The 19,110-nt window shown below is 36.2% G+C and overlaps 1 protein-coding gene across 1 annotated transcript in view; it reads right to left on the reverse strand.

The window, feature by feature from the left end:
- MAK (male germ cell associated kinase) overlaps positions 1 to 19,110 on the reverse strand; it is a 28,581-nt gene that overhangs the window by 597 nt on the left and 8,874 nt on the right. Inside the window, exons 5-14 of the mRNA XM_054284687.1 lie at positions 18,643 to 18,722; positions 16,747 to 16,879; positions 16,484 to 16,655; positions 12,041 to 12,208; positions 9,993 to 10,307; positions 8,782 to 8,972; positions 8,111 to 8,241; positions 6,057 to 6,188; positions 4,123 to 4,197; positions 2,590 to 2,718 (exon numbers count right to left, since the gene is read on the reverse strand). Of these exons, the coding sequence (XP_054140662.1) occupies positions 2,590 to 2,718; positions 4,123 to 4,197; positions 6,057 to 6,188; positions 8,111 to 8,241; positions 8,782 to 8,972; positions 9,993 to 10,307; positions 12,041 to 12,208; positions 16,484 to 16,655; positions 16,747 to 16,879; positions 18,643 to 18,722 (1,526 nt within the window). The remainder of the gene's footprint in view (positions 1 to 2,589; positions 2,719 to 4,122; positions 4,198 to 6,056; positions 6,189 to 8,110; positions 8,242 to 8,781; positions 8,973 to 9,992; positions 10,308 to 12,040; positions 12,209 to 16,483; positions 16,656 to 16,746; positions 16,880 to 18,642; positions 18,723 to 19,110) is intronic.

The raw sequence follows: 19,110 nt of genomic DNA on the forward strand, positions 1-19,110 counted from the left end.
ATGCTTTGGTCTCCTATATGTCATAAAACATCCTGAGTTGGAAGGGACCCACTAGGATTATAGAGTCCAGCTCCTGGCCCAACACAGGACAACCCCAAGAATCACACTATGTGCCTAAGACGATGCTGTCTGTGCTTGTTTTCAGAAAATATTATTTTTCCAATAGTTTGTGTGTATTATTCTCACCTACTGAATAGTGGTTTTGCAGCAATCCTCCAAGAAAGCATTGAGAACGAAATTCAGTGGAAAAACATGCAAATGCCTGCGACTCTGCATCTCCTATTAAAAAACTGCTACAGTATGAAAGTGTTCTTTCTTCTATCTCAAATATTTAAAAAAGCATGTCATTATAATATTGATAAACTGATTAAGATTGAAACAGCTTAGCCTGAAGAACAGCTCTCAGAGACCCTCTTGTTCCTTTTGAGATTTTATGCCTTTTATTCCCCTCTTGCTTAGCTCACAACTCCTGGTGTACTTGGCGGCAAGTCTTCTTTGCCTCATTTCCCACTTCTCCATTGGTTTAGTAGAATTTATTCCAAGTTTGAAGGCCTTTTTTCTCTCTTAATAATTGCACCCACCTGATCTCAGGCACTAGCAGTAGCACAGTGCTGTATTCCTGACCTTCCTATTTACATTTCCCCTTCTGACATTGCAGGTAGTGGCTACTTCCTTGAGTTTCATGTGATTAAAGTAATTGCTCTGCTGCAGGGGCTGACATTTCTTTATGTTCATGACCAATTCAACCATTTTCCTAAGTCTTTAAAATCATCCAGCCGGGACACCTTTTATTCAGACTCCTGCTATGCCTTACCCTTGTTTCCTAGGCATTCCTAAGGTAGTTTCTGCCTCTTCCATTCCTACTTTTGTATTTTAATCTTACTGTGTACTGATACTCTTTAAAATGAAATTTAACATTTAAATTCATAGGGGTTTTGGTGCCTAGGTATCATTCTGTTTTTTAGAGAAAACCACCTGGTTTTGGTAGCATTTTAACAACAGTGGATTGTACCTGTTAAGGAACAGGTGAGGATCAAGACATTTAAAAAGCAGGAACATCAAGGACCTTAAATCTGGGGTCAGGTCTCCACCTCTGAAAACTCTTTCTTTTTATTGTAGGCTGGCATTCCCTATCTTTCATCAGCAAATATGATTCCAGTCTATACTATCTTGGCAATAAAGGCCACTTTTCCTGGTATTTTCCTCAGAAAAATGGATCTTGTATATTACATTAAATTATTTAAATTATGGCATAATAAAATAACAGAAAAATTAAAAGAGCAGAAAACAATTGAGAGCACAACTTAGTACATTTTGGAAAATATAAAGCAAGGGGTCACCAAAAATGTTAATGTTCAAATACTGACATCGAGGAGATTAAACCTGCCATTTGCTTTGTCCTTATCTCTATTCCCATATAACTCTGAAGACTTTAAGCTGAATATGAGTGGTTTAAGTGATAGGATTCTTGTTCTTCTCCAGGACAGAGAAGAGTATCTTAATTGACCTCCATCTGCCAGCCTTTCTGACTTCTACTACACATACTCCATTTCTAAATACAGATAACAATAAATTTTATTTCCTGTGGCACATCACAAGTGATTTTTTTTTTCACTATTCACAGCAGTCTAGAGAGAATTGCAGATTTTGTCCTCCTGTGAACCTCCTGATCCATGCATTGTGACAAATGAACACTCGCAGTTTTGTTTCAGCAGTGAATCAATAAAGATAATGAAGTGCAGCTCCAGCCTTTCTGGGTGGGTTTCTGATCAAGTCAGACACAGAATATGCATACATCTAAGCATATTTTATATATATCTATGTAGATATGTATGTGTGTGTGTGTGCCATCTCCTTCCTTCCCTCCTGCTCCAGTTCTCTGAAGCCACTTGCAAGTTCTTAAGGAGAGGAGGTAACTCAAAGGAGCGTGTCAGCAAAAAGACAACATTATTAAGCAGAACTTGTGAGATTGGTCTGCCGTGGACCTTTGGTTAAACAATTCACCATTGGTTTAGGGCCTTGCTATTTCCTCTGAAGTAACCAGAGAAGTGGGCTGCTGGGTGTGGACAACAGCTCCAATCTTCACTCACAAACTTTCTCCTGCATCCTGAGCACTGCTGTTCATCTTCTCTGCATCAGAAACATGACAATGAAGGTGCTCAGAATGCCACCAACGCTGCAGAGGATCCAAGGTAACAGTTACATTCAGAAGAGATTTCACATTGTTTTTAACAAATGAATGTTAAAAACATGACCCTTTACTACAGAGTTATGGCGTTACATGTTTTTACAATTCTGCTTAGCCCAACAACACTAATGAACAGTAGTTTAACAAATGGTCCAAATCTTTTTTGCACTTTTTGTAATTATTTTCTCTTTTATGTAACAAATATTAGTAGCAGTAGTTTGCCTAACTATCAGGACAGGCTCTAGGCACCTACATGCTGTTCACTTGTATTAAGAATTTATGCCCTACAATTTTATTTATAAAACTTGAGGAAAACCAAGAGCTAATAAATTCATTAGAAAGCAGGGAAAATTAACATTGCTCTTTGTCTTGGATATGAGCAGTAAAAGAATATTTCTTACCCGATACAGGTGCACCAAGAGGTGCTAGCTGTATCCGTTGTCCAGCTGATCCAACTTCTTTTTTATGGAAGGAAGAGGTGTGTAGTCCCAATGGGTTGTAAGCACCACTACTTACAAAGCCAGGATTTCCTGTTGACATTGCAGAATTTTAGAATTTTCAGCTGCATTCAGAAAACTCTGCCTACTTTTTATACTTGCTTCCAATTATATTTGTAGTACTACAAGAGTGCCAAGTATGAATGTTCTTTAAAAACTTCCTAGTGCTCATCTCTTGAAAAACATTCTTTCATTGAATTCAGTCTTTGCTTTGTATATAGTTGGACCCTTTTCAGCACTAGCAGACAGAAATTCAGCAGGAATAACAACAAACAGCAGGATGAATATTTCCTTAGTACTTCCACTAAACCTAAGACCACATAGAAAGGTTTACACTGAGTTGCAGAGAAATGTAGGATTTTACCTTTTATTTACATCTACTTGCTTTACCAGAAACTGATTTAATTAGTGCTCATAGTGCTCACTATTAGTCTTGTGCTCAACATGTTTGGCCTAAATCTATTGAAAATAATGGAATCAACATCCCTTGTGGAAAGTGCTGCACCACTTGAAGTTGACTTTGACAGTTCCCACAGTTCAAGGCCTGCTATAAAAGTCAGACCTAATTATCCTCTCTCTTTAACCCTGCTTATAATTCTGTTTGTGCCTGGTTTTGGTCCATATCTTTCTTTAAACCAGCACTACCCTGGGAAGGCTGACATAACCATCCCCATTTGGAAGCTAGGAAGCATTGTGCATGTACATACAAAATTAGTTCTGAAATTAGTGTCCACCAGAAGAGCAGTCTGTTACAATACTAACTCCCTGCTCCAAGAAAATCCCTTACCATCTCCATGTCTGTCATCACTTGGGACAATGTTAAGACTGTGCTGGCACAATGTCCAGAGAGAAATGTTTTTCTCTAGTGGTTCTGTGTTCAGTAGTATTAAGTTTATTTTGACCTTTATCATGTGTGAGCATATTCATCACAGCGTCAGTGGTAGTTACAGTAAAACACAGCTTCTGCTTTGCCAGTTTTTGTATCTCCTAAATCTTTGGCCTTTGGGCAATCCCATAATATTCCTCTTCACACAAACACTCCCAGACCCAGATGCAGAGAACCCAAATGCAGGAATAGGTGCATGTCCTGAGTGCTGTCAGGGACAAGCACGTTCTGCATTAGGATCATTTCCTCACTATTATCCAGTGACCTGCTGTGGGTTATGATTAGGGTAATAAAATATTCTCAGCCTTCTAAAGCACAGTAAGTTCCAAGAATCCAGAAGAAGCCTTTACATCACTTCCACAAACGCCTCCCATGCAAAACCACCACATTGCCATAATGAGGAAAGCCAAGTTTGACAAAACAGATTGCAATTAAAAATGGCAGGATACGATCATCAGGAACCTGTGTTATAAGTGCAATTTTTTTTACAAGAAACTGTAAAACATAAATAGGAAATGTACAAGAACCAGGCTATAATTGCTACAATTTACCTTTTGGATCTTCTAATTTTTCATTCAACCTTTCTTTGCATGATAGCTTTTCAATAGGTATAATTAAATTCTCATCTGTAGACAAGGAAAATTAAAGGAAGAAAAAGATAGAAAGAGAGAACTTCAGAAGAAGAGTATGAAGAACCAATTTAGGTCATGTAAAAGAAATGAGGAAGGAAAAAAGCAAGCAAGAATGAATATCTGACACATTAGTAACTAAAATGTCTTATCCTTGTTTTCTTGAGCAGAAAGGAAGAGGTTAGTCGAAGAGGTAACTTTAGAAGGTCCATTCTAATTACGGACTAATAATATGATTCTCCAACAATGCAATTACATTCTATATACAATTTTAAGGACTTGGTCATATTTTCAAAGTTGACTGATCATAAACTTACAATCCTTCATAAATAAAGCATTTGTAACTATTTGCTCTTATCTTATTTTGCCTTAGAGCCATGTTGGGGCTGATGAAAAAAAAAGCCCACTTAAATAAACTATACATAGTTATTTAAACAGCAGTATCAACTTTCAGACTGTCAATGTGAAAAGAGAAAAGATACAGTTTATATGTATTGTATTCCTGTGATCCATCTATTCTGGTTCTATGTGTTTCATGTGTGTCTTAAATGTTGCTATCTCCCCATATATGAAACAACACATACAATTTAACATACTGATGGAAATACCAAGTATTTTCAAACAAAAATTAATCAATTTTAGTGCTTTATTTCTTTAAATTCTTAAGTAGTAAGACAAAGGCAGGATTTCTACCATTAGCATTCATTCCAATTGTATCTTCACTGCAGTTCAGTAGGTAGATGTCTAGCCTATTGATGAAAACTTTTGGAAGCAGCTATTTGCTTTTCTGTGCCTGATTCCCTTGCAAGATTATTTATAAATAATTTACTTATGAGACACATGGATACTCTCTTTCAGAAAACAAAAAAGATATACAAGATGATACAAAAAAACTCTTCAATTTCATAATGAACTCCGGTAGGTGCTGTTGTTTCTCCACTTTCTAAAATTTTGCACATTAATTCAAATGAAAAACTTCAGCTTGCCTGACTTTCAGAGGGGAAAATAAGGTTTGTTGACACTGCAGAATGGCCACCAAAGTTCTATTAAAAATCAGCATCTGCATGTAAACAAACCTTCTGAAGTTCTTGCTGTACAAGCATATAAAGCTGGGTGCTTTATTGGCACTGAAGTATTTGGAGAGTGACTCGTGCTAGCGAGACAATGGCTGCAGAGTTGTTAACCAGGTAACCTCCCATAACAGGGACAGTGTACCTGAGTTATAGGGCTTGGGGGTGAAAAGACAGATTTCAGTCCAGATTCTGATGCTTTCCTCACTGAAATCTTAGATAAAGTGTTTACTAGTGTTGGACTTCACTCTATAGAATGCTGATAATAGTGCTCTTCACAAAACATAGTCTCACTGAAAGTTCCTTCCTGGAAATAAGGGGACTTTTCTTGCAGCAAAGGATTTAGGACAAGGCTAGTAAATTGATAAAAGACATATCTAGAATATTAGGCAGCACTTTTATTACATGAGCACACCACCCACCCTTATGTTTTCATGGGTGAGACTGCTGTTTGATAGTGTCCCACAGCATAGGGAGCAGGCAGTAATGAGGCCAAACTACTCGCTTAAATACAGTAAAATAACGGTCTCAGTGGATTATATACAAAATTTATCTTTACACAACTTTATAAATAGGGGCTGGTCTGTACCTTCTTAATGTTCTGAAAGCAAAATACATCATACCACATATGAAAAAGTTGGGTTTTTTCAAGAGTCACTAAAACAAGAGAAAAAAAAAAAGAGTCTAGAACCTAAGCTTAACTGCAGAAGTTAAACCAGATGGTCTTAATTAAATTAATTAAAGTCTGAGGAGATATAATGTGACCACTTTCAATTACACTTTTACCTGTAGTATTTCTGCTGTAAGTCACTCCTCCCCCAGCATTTCCTAGTGATTTAGCAAACAATTGGTTGTTCCAGGCTCCATGTGATCCTTCTTTATTGACTGCTGCTAAAGAGACATTCTTTGGGTTTACACCTTAGAAAACAAATGACAGAAAATGTTATAAATACCAAATTTCAAACTTAATTCAACCAATAAATTACATTTCTAGAACAGAAAACCAACACTGAACCATTTGTCTTATAATGCAAAACACCATTAATGTAAATTAATCATGTCCATTGATTAGATTTTTAAGCTGAACCATGAAAACCAGTGACACTAATTTAAGAACAATTATCTTCATACTTTCAAGAGAACTTTTACAAGACTTTTCAGTATAGCCACTTGGTTTCTATAAAACCATAATCTCATAATTGATACTTCTGTTTGTCAAAAAAGGAACACACAAATTAAAAATACCTATCAAAAATTTGGGTTCCCAAGGCTGAAAATAAACTATTTCTTCAAGGGTTAAGTTAAAAAGTAGGACAAAGGTTCTTGTGACTTCAGCATGTTACAAGCATTACAACAGTTAGTAGGATTAGAATGCATGAAAGCAGCTCCCAGATCTACTGGTTGCAGAACTAAAGTAATATAGATAAATAAGAACAATGTTCCTTGGACCTATTATTCCCTTAAATGTTGAAATTAATTATTTTTTATATCTGTGCCTCTCTCATTGAAAACCATGGAGACATTAGAATTGTGTTTAATAAAACATAAGAAATACAAATGAGTCTTTCATTTGTGTTACCTTTAGATATGGAAGTTCCTCACTCTTTATATTTTTCTTTTTCTTTTGGACTTAAACTGTTAATTCTCTGAGCATCCTATTTAACATTCTAGAATTGAAGTAATCACTGCCCTAATGAGTTCCTGACAAATTAATCATATGTTCTATCAAAACAACTTGCCTGACAATGGGGAATTCCTCTGTGAGCCACCTAAATTCTCAAATGTGGATTACAGAAGTCATAGTATGATAACTGTAATTGTACAAACCACCACAGTAACAAAAGATACTGAGACAACAAGAAAATAATTTGATTATAGAATATATTCAGAATACTAACTAAAGGAAACATTCACTTTGCTTTCTCCTTTTCATTCTCATTCCCAGTAATTAAATAATATAATGTTATTTTCCTGAAAAAAAATCACCCAGATTTAGACTAAGATATCTATTTCTAAAGAAAGATGACTGCCTTGAGAAAGGAAGTGAGTGTATGAATTCCTACCAGTGCCAGTAGATGGATATTTCTAAACACTTTGTACAAGGAAAGGGACTGTGTTTATCAGAACTTGTATGTTCAGAAAACCCCAAACATCTTGACAATGCAAAATTGGTAAATATGCACTATATAAAATCATAGAATGGTTTGGGTTGGAAGGGACCTTAAAAATCATCCGGTTCCAATTGCCCTGCCATGGGCAGGGACTCCTTCCACTAGACCAGGTTGCTCAATGTTCCATCAAACCTGGCCTTGAACACTGCCAGGGATGCGGCATCCACAGGTCCTCTGGACAATCTGTCCAGTGCCTCATGACCCTCACAGTAAAGAATTTCTTTTGTATATCTTTTCTAAATTTCCCCTCTTTCCATTTGAATCCATTACTCCTAGCCCTATCACTACAGTCCTGATGAAAAACATGTATGTAGTTTCTTTAGTCCTCACATACACCTGCTCATAGAGTAATCAGGATATATTCCTAGTAATCCAAGAGATGTTGGATTTATATTACTGAGGATTTTTTATGTTACAGGTCATAAGAGGGCCTGTGAACTTTTATAGTGTACAAGCAGTGTTGAGGTCCTGCCGTGTTTTCATAGCCAGGAACTGCTGCATCAATTGTGATATCTTCTGGGAAAGCCATCAAGTCCAAAACATGAAAATTTAGTCCAAAACATGAAAATTTAAGACAAAATTATCCAGTAAGAAATCTAAAGCTTAAATGTATTGTATGTAGATTGTGCACAGCTTGTATTTTCCATATGTATTGACTTTTAACCTTACCAGGCAGATATCTTGATTGGCTTATATAATAATCTTTAGCTGATGTATTTGATCTCTCAGAATCATTTCTCATCAGAATCTTGTTTTCCCCTCCTGGCTGGACACAGTGTGAAGCTTTTGGTTCTGGCACACTGAAAAATCAAAATTTTCAAACCATGTGACCAACAACTCCAGCTCAGAATACCACAAGCTGACCTTAGCCTGAAGAATACAGTGCTCTTTGCTTATCCTACTTTTCTCAGTAGAGTCTGTTTCCACAAAGTAACAGTCAGACCTAACACCTCACAAGCGCCTGACCTGAGATTTGAAGAAAGAAATGTATCCAACACTATGGAATAAAAGCAAATGTGGCCAAATGGCAGAACACAGTACCATTCAACTGACAATGGAAGTAATGTTAGTATGTCAAATTTTAGTAAAAGAGTTTCTTAAATACACAACAAATACCTGAACCATATAGTGCCTGAAAACAAATTTGATTCTGCTTGGATATGTTGTTACTGGCACTGTAACAACATAACACTCAAAGCTGATCTGCTCATGCAATTCTTGGCATTCTTGCAGAATTCTGGTGACTTGAATTTTAATAGACTTGTCTTAATCAGTCTATAAATCTACTTCTGGACACTGTTTACTAAAAGAAATTGTGATTTTATAATTGCAGGACCTACCTAAAAAGAAATTCCTTGTTTTTCTTTTCTTTTAACAGTGCAATGCTAGGCTTCTTTGAAGATGACATTCCAAATTCAGGGTCATCCAAGTCATCCCAGCTATCCACAGCCTTTACCAAAGTCCGACCCCACCGTCTTCTGCAGGTTTTAGGACCTAGTACACCATTCAGAGGGCCACTAGCTGCTTGTTTCTATTTTAAATAAATTAAAATAATAAAAGTTAAAATCAAGATAAAAAAGCACTTTAATTCAATTCTAAAATTTTGTATTTTGTATCTAGTATAACTCCTGACTACAGACTTTGAGGGAATTACAGAATTTGAGGGAATTTTGCCAGTGTGTTGTACCTGTTTTGGTCATAGTCTCATTATGACTTTAAGTACAAAACATAATAATGCCAGCATGTATTTGAAGTGTAGTTCTTTTGGACTTTCATCCTTGAATTACTCCAGTTTACCTGAACTAGTGAGGTTAACATTCTGTTTGCAAACCCAGTTCAGTGCTCAATCACTATTTCTGGCATCTTGCTGAACTCATGCTCTGAACAGTGGTAGGTGGGCTGTCAAGAAATAGAGCACAGTGGTGCAGAACACTGCTGTGCCCCCAAAGTAAATACAGCAAATAAAAGAAATATTTCTTTAACATTCTGTTTCAAGGAAATTATTAAGTTTCAAAACTCTCCTTCTATCTATCATTTGCTTTCCAGTATTCTCTGGAAAGAGAATATTTATTTTTTACATACTTTGTATTGCAGTTCAGTGAATACAAGTACAAAGCAAAATGGAAGTTACAAACCAAAGTTTACTACTAATCTTCTTAAAAATCATAATTACTAAATTCTTGCAAGGTTAAGAGCTGGATGAATCTTTCTGGGTATTTTCCTGCATGAGGCAAGTGAAGTTCTCCCTTTCCACTTCTCTGTTGTGACAGTATTGTTGTGATTGTTTCTCAAAGGTCAATAAGTAACAGCTGTTCCAACTCCATTACTGCATAAGCATGTCACTGAGGGCTATTATGATGAATACAAGCAATCTATTCTTCTGACTTGCTATAAAATTTTAATAAGCAGACAGTTATATCCTCACTTATCCCCTAGTTATCTATCTGCATCTCCTCTAATAAAAGATATGACAATTTTCAAGGGATCACCTGGCTGAACATCCTAAGAACTTTTAATAAAACCATCTATGTAGTTATTGAAGACAACTTACAGGCGATGAGTCTTTATTGATCATTGGAAAAAGTGGTTGTGACTGTGGCTGCTGCTGCTTTGGTACTTGCTGGTTAGCTGTATTCTGAGGCAACTGAATTTGCTGGAGAGGGTGGTGGTTAACCTTTGGCAAGGGCTGTGGCTGTGTTTTGTCAGGTAAATCAGGTGAAGACAGAGGTTCTGGCTTAGCTTCCAGTTTAGGTAAAGATGGCTTTGGCTCTGTTGGCTGAACTGGTTTAACAGGAGTCTGCTTCTCCAGATACTGTGGGGGAGGTCCTAAAATTTGGCCAACTTGAAAGTAAGGGTGCTTCAAAGCCTGCAGAGGAAGATATAACACATTAATTTTAACTTCAAAAAATTGACTTTGGTAACCTCATCAAGGATCTAAGCAGGTTACTGAAACATTTGAGCAAGCTTTACAGAACAGATGGAAGGGTAATGAGATCATATGTCAAGTGTATATTGAGAACTGGCAGTTCTGTATTTCAAACTCTTACATAACTTAGTAAGTCTGATCCACTTGTACATGTAACAGCAGTCATATCCTTTTGCTCCCTTCTTTATTGCTAGGTGGAGGTGCATTATACATTTAATACCATTCTATATTTATGCAGTAACAAATTTCTTTTAAAAGAGGTAGTTCCCACTACTTTTAGCACATGCTTTATGTACATGTCTCCACTGCTGACTGTGTTTTAGCAACTCAGTCAATAGCCTGTTTTTTAACTAAAAGCAAAACAAAACCAACAACAACAAAAGCTCCAGAAGTGAGATGGTGTTTGGGTTCTACAATTAGAGAATGTTAATGAGCAAGGTTTCTCCCCCATTTTTCTTATCAACAGCTTTTGCTTTTCTTTAAAATACATTCACTGTGCCTGCTGTGCCTTCATGGTGTTTATTAAGAAAATATAGCGTCTGTCTTAAGGGAGATGTTCATTTGATCCTTTCCTCTGACCTTTCCATGCCCTCTGTTAGATGCAGAGCTCAGACACACCTTAGTAACACACCTCCCACTATATCAAAACAACCCACTCTGTTAATCCTTCTGGATAGGATCCTACTCTTTGTTAGTTCTCAAATGCATGTTTTGCCTCAGCTGCACTCAAGAATAGCTGCCTTTGAACACACTGCCATGTATATGCATTAAACTCTTCCTTTTGACTGTGGATTACACATCTGCTGCAGCTGCTTCCTTGATAACTCACCTGGGTAAAAGCTGGTTATTTGCTTTTATAAAGCAACATAGAGTGTTTTGTATAGAGGTACATAGTACTGGACTACAGACAGATCTCCATCTCTGTGCAATAGACATGCTTTATAAAGTGGAGAGGAATGTTTGCTTTATTTGGTACCATCTGCTTAACTGCTTCTGAATCACTTACGGTACATCCACCTAGGGTAACTTGCAATATGTCCTTTCTTTCTCAATTGTATTCCTCTTTTATATGTTCTAAATAGGATTACATTAGGTAAGAATAATAAAAAAAAATCCACAGAATGTACCATCTTTGGTCCTTGAAATATGTGTTTTGAAAATTAATTTGGAGAAAAATGGTGATCTTTGTGACCTATTGGCATGTTCTTCACAAAAGTCTTTCTTTATCACTTCATACAACTTATATTACAAGTTAAAATAAGCCTTAGCTCTTCCATACTGCATTCCATCTGTGGCTTCACAAAAACTAAAGTTTTCAAACTTTTCAGTACCTCCCTTTGTACAGATGGGTAGGAAAACAAAAGTGGCAAAGTGATGACAGGCACAATTGAAACATTTGCACCTCAGCTATTTCTCTGTCCTGTACAGAGAGAATTTTAAGATACACAGTACAGAAGACAACATTGCAGAAATAACTGAAGAGTTTCTGATATCTGCTGAGCCAGGTTTAGAACTTTCTCTTCTCACCACTTAGTCTCATTCCCATCAAAGTGTTCAAAATGAGGAGACATTTGTGGCCATCACTATTATGACAATCAATTGGCCTCTGTATCTACAATTTTTTAAAATGCAAGAAAATTCAGTCTTATACTTAATCATTGATGTGCTCAGACCTGACTTGCTGTAGGTCTCTTCTTTGGATTCCAGTTCAGCATATCACTCATAAGCTGTATTGCTTCATTGCTTGCATTTGGGATGAGAGTTTTTAGGCTTATAGGGACACATTGTGGGAAACGGAAATTCATGGCAGAAGCAAGGTGGTATCCTTCTGTCCAGTCACTCTGTTTCAAAGGAAAGAAAAATCAGTACCAAAAAAGAGCAAAGATGTATTTAGATAAAATTTAAGGCAGCTTGAGTCATGCTTGGTCTGCATGGCTCCTTCCTTTATGGTCAAAACCAAGCATTCCTGTTTTCCGTGACAATTATTACAGCACTAGTGAATGCAGCATCAATCTCCAATGGCAGTCCTCCTGAGGTCTCCTGTAGCTACAGGTGGAACCATCACCACGAATAACACACTTGGACACATCTTATCTGAAGGAGATCAGAGTGCAGCAGTACCAGGAATGCCACACCCCATCTGCCACAGAAACGAGCCCAGCAGCTGACTTCAGCATGCCCTCTTTATGGAAATAGCAGAGGCAAGGCCCCTCCATTCACCATGTCCCAGCTGTATAACCATGATGCAGCCTATACAATATAGCACTGATCCACCATTATGACAGTCAATGATTAAGTTACAACCAGACTTAGTATGGTTACAACCAGACCAGTATTGCAACAATAAAAAACCATGATCACCAGATAAACACTCTTTAAAAAAGTTCTTAACTTTCTAAAAGTAAGCATTGAAGTCCTTCATTGCTTGATAACTGCATTCTTGGAATACAGAACCACAGGGTTATCAAAGACCTCAAGAGACCATTTAGCCACACCCTTGTCCCTTCCTGACAGGTGTTAAGTTTCAAAAAGCTTCCAATTTCTGGCAATCCATAGCCAGACTATACAGATTATTCCGGAGAGTAATTTCTTCAAGATTAGGAAAATGGAGGTTTCTCATACAAAAAATGATCATTGTTGAGTATCTTATCATCCATAGATGCCAAGAAGGACTATCTGATTCTTCCCTCTAGAGTGGCCTTTTTATACATTGGAAGGTGTATTTATTTTCCTTTCTTCCAGCTTTTGTTTGTACAGGCTATGGAAACCCAAACAATTCCTAAGGTCTAGGCTTTTTGAGTTTTATTTCCTCTCTAGACTCTTGATTTTTTTTCCTTTTGAAAACTCTGAATTTGATATAATATAGCAAGAGAAACAGAAAGATTAGTTCACATGTTAATGGGCAATACTCCTTTTTCTACAAACTGGTATGGTATTTGTCTTTAGACATACAATACACTAAATAGCTCCTACGGCCTCTCCTACAGATGTGTTAGCTGGATGGTTATCCACAGCTATTGATGCAACTGATTATTCCTGCCTAAGTACAGCATTCTGTGCACTACTGAAAAAAATTCTTTAAAGCTACATCTCTAAATCTATACATAAAAAATCCCCTTCTAAATTCTAATCTTCTTTTCTAACATAATTATTCTCCACCTGCCATAGACAAGCGTAGGCAGCAAAATCTACTCCACCAGACAGCCTTCAATAAAATTCTAAAAACTTAATCAGAGGCAGAACCACTTGAGTTCTATTCAGTGAACCTTTTGAATAAGAGCCAGTGAAGCTTACTGTCTGGACAACTCTTTCTAAACAGGTGTGCTCTCATCCTGCAATTTGTATAGAAATATGCTGCTGAGAATGTTATGAGGGACAGCATCAGAAACCTTACTGAAGACAAGGTATGATATTTGTGCTCTTCCTCTATCCACCACGTTTATTGCACTGCTACAGGGCAAACCAGACTGATTTGATACAATTTGGTCTTAAGGTACCATGATAGCCATTACTAATCTTTTTAAGTACAACAGTTTTAGCTCTGTTAGTACAGTCCATGGTAATAAAAAAACTCAAAAATAATTATAAACCATATCTGCTTCAAAAAGTCTTAAGATTTCCAGTGACTTCCTCTTTCACCTCAGAGAACAGTTTGTTCATTTAAATCAATGGAGAAAAACTTTCCTCCTTCACTGCACTGCCCTTCTTTATTGAGTTTGATGGCATTCTGTCTGCTAGAAATAAAGGAACAGTTTACAACAAATTACCAAGGGCTGCGAAGTACCAAGGGTTGAACTGATAAAGCATAGGCATAAGGTGAAAACAGTACAAGAGCAAAATAAAAAATACACTTCTATTAAAAAAAATTAATTTGCAATAATTTAAAGTGCCATTGCCAACCTTCAGCTAATGAAAAGGCATTTCATTAACCTCTGCTATTGAGGTTGTCATCAGTTTTTTCATTAAATTCACATAGTACAAGAGCACCACCACTGCCAATACCTGAATGGTGCAATTTAATTTATTTATAAAATAAATAAAGCAACTTAATTTATAAAATAAAACAAAATAGTTGCCTGCCACTATTTAAAACACCCAGATTCACCAAAGTCATTGGAATGTTATGGACTTAAGTACAGGAAGGTCAACTGGAATGAAGATAGCTTCTGGGCATAATTCCTGTAATTCATTATTGCAGATAACAGAATAAATGAAAACGCACGTCTGAAAAAAATAATATTTGTAAAACTATCTGCAAAATCAGACTATTAAAGTAACTACTTATATTTTTCAGAATGGAAGTAATTGTAACAAATGCATTATTTGTTGTGGTAATTCCTATCATACAATTTAAGTACTCCTTTTACACAGCAATCTCCCTGAAGAATGCATTAGCACTGTCGTAAGGAGAGAAAATTCCCAAGTCTGCCCAGCAGATGACACAAAGCAATTAATTACAGTTTCCTGATTCTAGAGGGCTGACTTACAATGTCCTTAACTCTTTAGGGGGCCTTTAAGGGAGGCTACAATTTTTTCTGGAATATTCAGCTGGTAATGCTCCCTGCCTTCCCAAGCACTAAGCTTTCTAGTCAGGGAATGACAGACTCTCAACAGTCAGGATTTGCTTCTGTTAGCTCCTTGTAAGGTCAGAGAAAAACCACAGCAATCAGCTCAATGCTTCTGTGCTACTGCACACACTGAAAACCTCTTTCTGATCTCCCTGCATTTCAGAGCTTGTTTATGCTGTATATTGAAAATGTTCCAGAAGCCAGCATGGTGCTGTCTTTCAGTCTTCATATACATCAAAATGTTCCTCTTACTATCCTAGATTTGTGATCTGCTTAAGAAAGTTCACATCTGCATTTGAAAACTCAAGTCTTAAAATACTGCTCCTATTTGCACATATTCCTGAGGCACAACTCTGTCATGGCAAGCACTGTTTTACACATCATACCAATTTTCACTGAGTCCTCCTGACTCAATTTTCGCTTCCACAACGTATCATCCATAACTCTCCACCTGACCTTTTCCTCTTTGCTCTGTCATGAGTTTGCACCTGTTTCTCAGAATGTTCTCTTGGATGTTCTCCCACCACTTCAAGTTCTGCATGTTCCTAGCTAAGCTTAATCTATTTCTGTTTTAAGTTTTCTGTTCCTTACTTCTCTGTTGATAGCAGCTGCTTTACTGGACAAGAATTATACTGTATTTTATATAGGTAGAACACTTATTAAACTGATTTATCTCTCCACCCTTAGGAAGTTCAGATCTAGGTGGACTGTCTTTGGTCAGTTATTACAACAAGTTCTATTTGCACCCATAAAATACTAATATGTATCTGCCATTTCTTACTTTAGTCTACAAAAATATTTAATAGCATATGGTCTTTTTTTTCAGTTCATTCAAAATTTTGTAGGTAACCTCATTCTTTTCTTGCATATTCTCCCATTCATTTAGTAAAACAACTTTTAAACTGAATATAAGTGCATCAATTTTTATATGCACTACCAAAGCTTTCCTTATAATTTTAAAAAGTATTTAGCTCATACAGAAAATAAGTGAAAAGAATTGTTTCCTCTCTAAAATACTGCACATTTTCCCTCAATTGCTTCTTATTGCTAATAATATTTATGAGACATCTGTGTTTGAGATGAAATGCTTTTATGCTTTAAAAATAAGAAAAGCATAATTTGTCTTATTTATGGTAATTTTTACAAGCTCCAAATTCTGTGTGCCAGCACACAAGAATTATACTTTTGGTAAGGGAAAGAAAATTTGCTCTGGTAAATGAAATCCTAGGAGACTTCTGATTTGCTTTCCATTATGAAAAGCTTTAAATAACTAAATTAAATAATTTTATCGGGCTTTCATCAGAGGAGAGCAAGGCTTCATATAATGGCATGACATACAACAGATGCTAATATACAACAAAAGACTAGCATTACATGCCTTAATGAAAGCTGAAAAGAAATTCAGTTAGTTGAGCAAACACTGTGCAGGAAACTTATTGAAACAATAATTCAATATGTATGTTCTGAAAGATGACATTGAATACTTTGTAATAATGTAATTAATTTTTTTTTGGTAATAAAATTGCATGAGGTTTTTTTAAGCCTTACCTTCTTTGGAGTCCCTAGGACTTGGCAAATTTTGAAGATTTCATCTACTTCACTTGTGCCTGGGAAAAGAGGTCTGAGTGTGTATAACTCAGCCATTATGCTGCCAACTGCCCATATATCAATAGGTGAGCTATAGACAGACGATCTCAGCAAAACTTCAGGAGCACGGTACCTGTGAGGATGGAGGGAAAGAATAAATAAGTTAAAATGGTCATAGGAGGGTAATTAGTTAAGCTAATGTATTAAATTCTTGATATACTTACCACCTGGTAGAAACATAATCTGTGTAAGGTGGCTGAGATCTTAGTTCTCTAGCCAACCCAAAATCTGCAATTTTCACAAGTTCTGGTCCACTACAGAGAAGGTTTTCAGGCTTCATATCCCTATGAAAAAATCCTGTAGAAGACCAAACAGAAAAGAGCTGCAAATTATCACAGAACCACTTCTTAAGGAGCAATTTCTAATAAGAGTAATCCAGTATTTACTTTGAAAACCACTATATTATTCCAAAACATCCCAGTCTTTTTTCTTTTTATTTTTTTTAATTCAACATAAAATAATTGGAACCCTCTCCCAACAAATGCACACATTTTCCCTCCAATGATTATTACACCAAGTGTTCTTAAATTAACAAATGTAAACTGTCATTAGCACACTAAGGAAAATGAATTGGCTGGCAGCAACATCAAGATAAAACCAGTTTCAGAATGAAATCTTTTGCTTTATCAGTTTTGGATAATGGAAAATTGAGCATCTGACACATTTACTTGATTGATAAAATTGCTTGAATGATTTTTAACTAGTTATTTATCACTGTGACAACAATTTAGAAATACAGACATTTACAGGATATCCAAATCCTGCTCAGAAATGCTAATATTAGTAATGTAGGCACATAAAGCTTCTTCAGTGTTTGCTGTTGGCTTGAGGATCTCTATATTTGGGCAATGGTTAAGTCACTAAGTAAATGAATTCTGCTGTTTAATTGGAACACACAATTTGTTATGTTATCCATTAACTTGAATGAAATCCACTTGCCAGAATAAAGCACTGAATTTCTGCATGCATAAATTGAAAACAACTGTAAGAAATTGGTTGAAATTATCACAGTGAAATGTAAATGTTCAAATTTACCATACCTGGTATTCCCTTATACACTTACGGTCAAATCAAGATATTAATATTCTAACTTAAAATTCGAAGTTTTTTTTTTTTAAATCTAATTTTCTAATTTATTTTGCAGAGAAATGATGTAGGAAAGGAGGATGCTAACAAACAGTATATGATCCTGATTAGAAGGACAAGAAAATGTCAATTTCTGGGTATTTGACACTACTGAATAAAAGTAATTATTCATTTAATTCACCAACAGGCCTCTTCAGGGTACATTGAAAGCAAATCAAACCTCGCTAGGAACATATTTTATTTTCAACTAATGTTTTATTGTCTTTGGAAAGTTTTAAGGATACCATTGTGATGTGAAGAAGAACTACAAAATCAAAAAGTTGAGCATGAGAGTGAATTATTACCTTTTTAAATGCAATACAGTTCACAGACAGATATTAAACATGAGCTTTAGGAGTTTTGCAAACACTGTGAAACTTTTTATTGTTGTGAGCACACCTCAGAGCTCTTATTTACACTGTCCCTTTAATTCCTAGAAACATCCAATTTACTAAAATATTTAAATCCATGTTGTATTTGATAAGGATACTCTTTGAATTTCTTAGTGAATAAGTTATTTTAGTATTTTTTTATATATAGAGTATCATCTTAGTTATAGTATCTCAACAGAAGAGTACTTAGGTATTAATGCTCCTCAATTAGATCTTTTTGAGGATGCAGAAGTGATTAGTACAGGAGAGCATATAAATTTCTTTAGTTTGTTCATTCATCTGCTAACTAAAGTAGAAAAAACTACTGCACAGTGTATTAACAACATCCAGTGCTTTCCAAGAGAAAGAGGAAAATTCATTTTAGGAAAACAAAGAGTAACTTCAGGCAAAGTTTAAAACTGCACCACACTTGAAAAAGGTAACCATGATTTTATCAGAGACGATTAATAGCCCTCGCTAGGTTATTTTATTCATGTTATTTCTGTGCATGATCTTATTTTCTAAAAAAAGTGCTACACAGTTAAACTCTAGAAGGAAACCTACCATGTTTGTGGATGAAAGCCAGCCCTTGCAATATCTGATACATCATGTTTCTGATGACTGACTCAGGGAAAAACTTGTTTCTGTGAAGAAACAGGATAAAAACGCGCATAATTCAGAAAAATAATGTGCCTTCAGAACATACATGTTTCTTTATTTTGCCCAACACATCATGAACACAAGAAAACACACCCATCAAGTCAAAGCAAGAGAGATGCAACTCTCATTTCAAAACTCTCTTAGGCCTTAATCTCAACCACTTCAAGTGCAGCAGCATAACTTCTGTGCTGAGATGTTCATGGTGCTGTCTCTCTGCAGAAGCTGGCTGGCCAGCAGTGTGCTGGACCAGGTGGGTGTGGAATGCACAGTGCTGTGGCAAGGCAGAGATGGCACAGTGCAGCACAGGTAGGTGCATTACCCAGCAGTGCCCTTAAGGGAGCCCTCCTAAGAGCAACTCTGCTCAGCTGCAGA

Source organism: Melozone crissalis, unplaced genomic scaffold (genome assembly GCF_028551555.1).
Source record: "Melozone crissalis strain CALT ecotype California unplaced genomic scaffold, PUWL_Pcris_2 ptg000042l_1, whole genome shotgun sequence".
Lineage (NCBI taxonomy): Eukaryota > Metazoa > Chordata > Aves > Passeriformes > Passerellidae > Melozone > Melozone crissalis.